This window comes from Oncorhynchus masou, chromosome 5 (assembly GCF_036934945.1).
Source record: "Oncorhynchus masou masou isolate Uvic2021 chromosome 5, UVic_Omas_1.1, whole genome shotgun sequence".
In the NCBI taxonomy this organism is placed as follows: domain Eukaryota; kingdom Metazoa; phylum Chordata; class Actinopteri; order Salmoniformes; family Salmonidae; genus Oncorhynchus; species Oncorhynchus masou.
This window is the reverse complement of record NC_088216.1, coordinates 8,824,408-8,829,407: the sequence shown is the minus strand read 5'-3', so window position 1 is coordinate 8,829,407 and position 5,000 is coordinate 8,824,408. Positions and strand designations below refer to the sequence as shown.

At 47.9% G+C, this 5,000-nt stretch overlaps 2 protein-coding genes across 2 annotated transcripts in view; one reads left to right on the top strand and one right to left on the bottom strand.

The window, feature by feature from the left end:
* LOC135532479 (zinc finger protein 436-like) overlaps window positions 1–5,000 on the bottom strand; it is a 781,678-nt gene that overhangs the window by 605,276 nt on the left and 171,402 nt on the right. The gene's annotated exons all lie outside the window — the stretch shown is intronic.
* LOC135532795 (protein sidekick-1-like) overlaps window positions 1–5,000 on the top strand; it is a 346,541-nt gene that overhangs the window by 282,675 nt on the left and 58,866 nt on the right. Inside the window, exon 29 of the mRNA XM_064960236.1 lies at window positions 194–388. Within this exon, the coding sequence (XP_064816308.1) occupies window positions 194–388 (195 nt within the window). The remainder of the gene's footprint in view (window positions 1–193; window positions 389–5,000) is intronic.

Here is a 5,000-nt window from a genome sequence, read left to right as displayed (position 1 = left end):
CATCCCTCTCCTCCCCCTCCATACCTCCTCCTCACTTCTCTCTCCTCCTCCCTGCCGTCCTCCCTCTTCCCCCTCCCTCCCCCTCCCTCCTCCTCCTCTCCCTCTCCTCCCTCTACCCCTCTCTTCCCCTCCATACCTCCTCCTCACTTCTCTCTCCTCCTCCCTGCCGTCCTCCCTCTTCCCCCTCTCATAGGTTATCAGATAGCGTACCGTCTGGATGCCGGCGACCCCCTGCGTTTCACTACGGTGGAGGTGGGGTCGACCGCGCGTCAGTTTACAGTCAGCGGTTTGACCGGAGACCAGGCCTATGTGTTCAAGTTGACCGCTCGGACCTCTCAGGGATGGGGCAGAGCTGAGGAAGCTGTAGTTATCACCACCGAACGCAGAGGTAAGAGACACACACCACAGTACACAGAGAAACAGTACACAGAGACACAGAGATACAGAGACACAGAGACACAGAGACACAGTACACAGAGACACAGAGACACAGAGACAGAGACACAGAGCTGAGGAAGCTGTAGTTTTCACCACCGAACGCAGAGGTAAGAGACACACACCACAGTACACAGAGAAACAGTACACAGAGACACAGAGACACAGAGACACAGAGACACAGAGATACAGAGACACAGAGACACAGTACACAGAGACACAGAGACACAGACACACAGAGACACAGTACAAAGAGACACAGAGACACAGTACACAGAGACACAGAGACACAGTACAAAGAGACACAGTACACAGAGACACAGACACACAGAGACACAGTACACAGACACAGAGACACAGTACACAGACACACAGAGACACAGCACACAGAGACACAGTACACAGACACAGAGACACAGTACACAGACACACACAGACACAGTACACAGAGACACAGTACACAGAGACACAGAGACAGTACACAGAGACACAGAGACACAGAGACACAGAGACACAGAGACACAGTACACAGAGACACAGTACACAGAGATACAGAGACACAGAGACACAGTACAAAGAGACACAGTACACAGAGACAGAGACACAGAGACACAGTACACAGAGACACAGAGACACAGTACACAGATACACAGACACACAGTACACAGAGACACACACACCACAGTACACAGAGACACAGAGACAGAGACACAGTACACAGAGACACAGAGACACAGAGACACAGTACACAGAGACACAGAGACACAGCACACAGAGATACAGAGACACAGAGACACAGAGACACAGTACACAGAGATACAGAGACACAGAGACACAGAGACACAGAGCTGAGGAAGCTGTAGTTTTCACCACCGAACGCAGAGGTAAGAGACACACACCACAGTACACAGAGAAACAGTACACAGAGACACAGAGACAGAGATACAGTACACAGAGACACAGAGACACAGAGACACAGAGACACAGTACACAGAGACACAGTACACAGAGATACAGAGACACAGTACACAGAGACACAGAGACACAGCACACAGAGACACAGTACACAGAGATACAGAGACACAGTACACAGAGACACAGTACACAGAGATACAGAGACACAGTACACAGAGACACAGAGACAGTACACAGAGACACAGAGACACAGAGACACAGTACACAGAGACACAGAGACACAGTACACAGAGACACAGTACACAGAGATACAGAGACACAGTACACAGAGACACAGTACACAGAGATACAGAGACACAGTACACAGAGACACAGTACACAGATATACAGAGACACAGAGACACAGTACACAGAGACACAGAGACACAGCACACAGAGATACAGAGACACAGAGACACAGCACACAGAGATACAGAGACAGAGACACAGGACACAGAGATACAGAGACACAGTACACAGAGACACAGAGACAGTACACAGAGACACAGAGACACAGTACACAGAGACACAGTACACAGAGACAGAGACACAGAGACACAGTACACAGAGACACAGAGACACAGAGACACAGTACAAAGAGACACAGTACACAGAGACAGAGACACAGAGACACAGTACACAGAGACACAGAGACACAGTACACAGATACACAGACACACAGTACACAGAGACACACACACCACAGTACACAGAGACACATTACACAGAGACAGAGACACAGTACACAGAGACACAGAGACACAGTACACAGAGACACAGAGACACAGTACACAGAGACACAGAGACACAGTACACAGAGACACAGAGACACAGCACACAGAGATACAGAGACACAGAGACACAGAGACACAGAGACACAGCACACAGAGATACAGAGACACAGAGACACAGCACACAGAGATACAGAGACACAGTACACAGAGACACAGAGACACAGTACACAGAGACACAGAGACACGGCACACAGAGATACAGAGATACAGAGACACAGCACACAGAGATACAGAGACACAGTACACAGAGACACAGAGACACAGTACACAGAGACACAGAGACACAGCACACAGAGATACAGAGACACAGAGACACAGCACACAGAGATACAGAGACACAGTACACAAAGACACAGAGACACAGTACACAGAGATACAGAGACACAGAGACACAGAGATACAGAGACACAGAGACACAGAGACACAGTACACAGAGATACAGAGACACAGTACACAGAGACACAGAGACAGTACACAGAGACACAGAGACACAGAGACACAGTACACAGAGACACAGAGACACAGTACACAGAGACACAGTACACAGAGATACAGAGACACAGTACACAGAGACACAGTACACAGAGATACAGAGACACAGTACACAGAGACACAGTACACAGATATACAGAGACACAGAGACACAGTACACAGAGACACAGAGACACAGCACACAGAGATACAGAGACACAGAGACACAGCACACAGAGATACAGAGACAGAGACACAGGACACAGAGATACAGAGACACAGTACACAGAGACACAGAGACAGTACACAGAGACACAGAGACACAGTACACAGAGACACAGTACACAGAGACAGAGACACAGTACACAGAGACACAGAGACACAGAGACACAGTACAAAGAGACACAGTACACAGAGACAGAGACACAGAGACACAGTACACAGAGACACAGAGACACAGTACACAGATACACAGACACACAGTACACAGAGACACACACACCACAGTACACAGAGACACATTACACAGAGACAGAGACACAGTACACAGAGACACAGAGACACAGTACACAGAGACACAGAGACACAGTACACAGAGACACAGAGACACAGTACACAGAGACACAGAGACACAGCACACAAAGATACAGAGACACAGAGACACAGAGACACAGAGACACAGCACACAGAGATACAGAGACACAGAGACACAGCACACAGAGATACAGAGACACAGTACACAGAGACACAGAGACACAGTACACAGAGACACAGAGACACGGCACACAGAGATACAGAGATACAGAGACACAGCACACAGAGATACAGAGACACAGTACACAGAGACACAGAGACACAGTACACAGAGACACAGAGACACAGCACACAGAGATACAGAGACACAGAGACACAGCACACAGAGATACAGAGACACAGTACACAAAGACACAGAGACACAGTACACAGAGATACAGAGACACAGAGACACAGAGATACAGAGACACAGAGACACAGTACACAGAGACACAGAGACAGAGACACAGCACACAGAGATACAGAGACACAGTACACAGAGACACAGAGACACAGCACACAGAGATACAGAGATACAGAGACACAGCACACAGAGATACAGAGACACAGTACACAGAGACACAGTACACAGAGACACAGAGATACAGAGACACAGCACACAGAGATACAGAGACACAGTACACAGAGACACAGAGATACAGAGATACAGTACACAGAGATACAGAGACACAGTACACAGAGACACAGAGACACAAAGACACAGAGATACAGAGACACATAGACACAGTACACAGAGATACAGAGACACATAGACACAGAGACACAGAGACACAGTACACAGAGACACAGAGACACAGTACACAAAGACACAGAGACACAGAGACACAGTACACAGAGACACAGAGACACAGAGACACAGAGACACAGTACACAGAGACACAGAGACACAGAGACACAGTACACAGAGACACAGAGACACAAAGACACAGAGATACAGAGACACATAGACACAGAGATACAGAGACACAGAGACACAGTACACAGAGACACAGTACACAGAGACACAGAGACACAGAGACACAGTACACAGAGACACAGTACACAGAGACACAGAGACACAGAGACACAGAGACACAAAGACACAGTACACAGAGATACAGAGACACAGAGACACAGAGATACAGAGACACAGAGACACAGTACACAGACACAGTACACAGAGACACAGTACACAGAGACACAGAGATACAGAGACACAGTACACAGTACACAGAGACACAGTACACAGTACACAGAGACACAGTACACAGAGACACAGAGATACAGAGACACAGAGATACAGAGACACAGAGACACAGTACACAGAGACACAGAGACACAGAGACACAGAGACACAGAGACACAGTACACAGTACACAGAGACACAGAGATACAGAGACACAGAGACACAGTACACAGAGACACAGTACACAGAGATACAGAGACACAGTACACAGAGACACAGAGATACAGAGACACAGTACACAGAGATACATCACACAGAGACACAGTACACAGAGACACAGAGACACAGTACACAGACACAGTACACAGAGATACAGAGACACAGTACACAGAGACACAGAGACAGTACACAGAGACACAGAGACACAGAGATACAGAGACACAGAGACACAGAGATACAGTACACAGACACAGTACACAGAGACACAGAGACACAGAGATACAGAGACACAGTACACAGAGACACAGAGATACAGTACACAGAGACACAGTACACAGAGATACAGAGATACAGAGACACAGAGACAC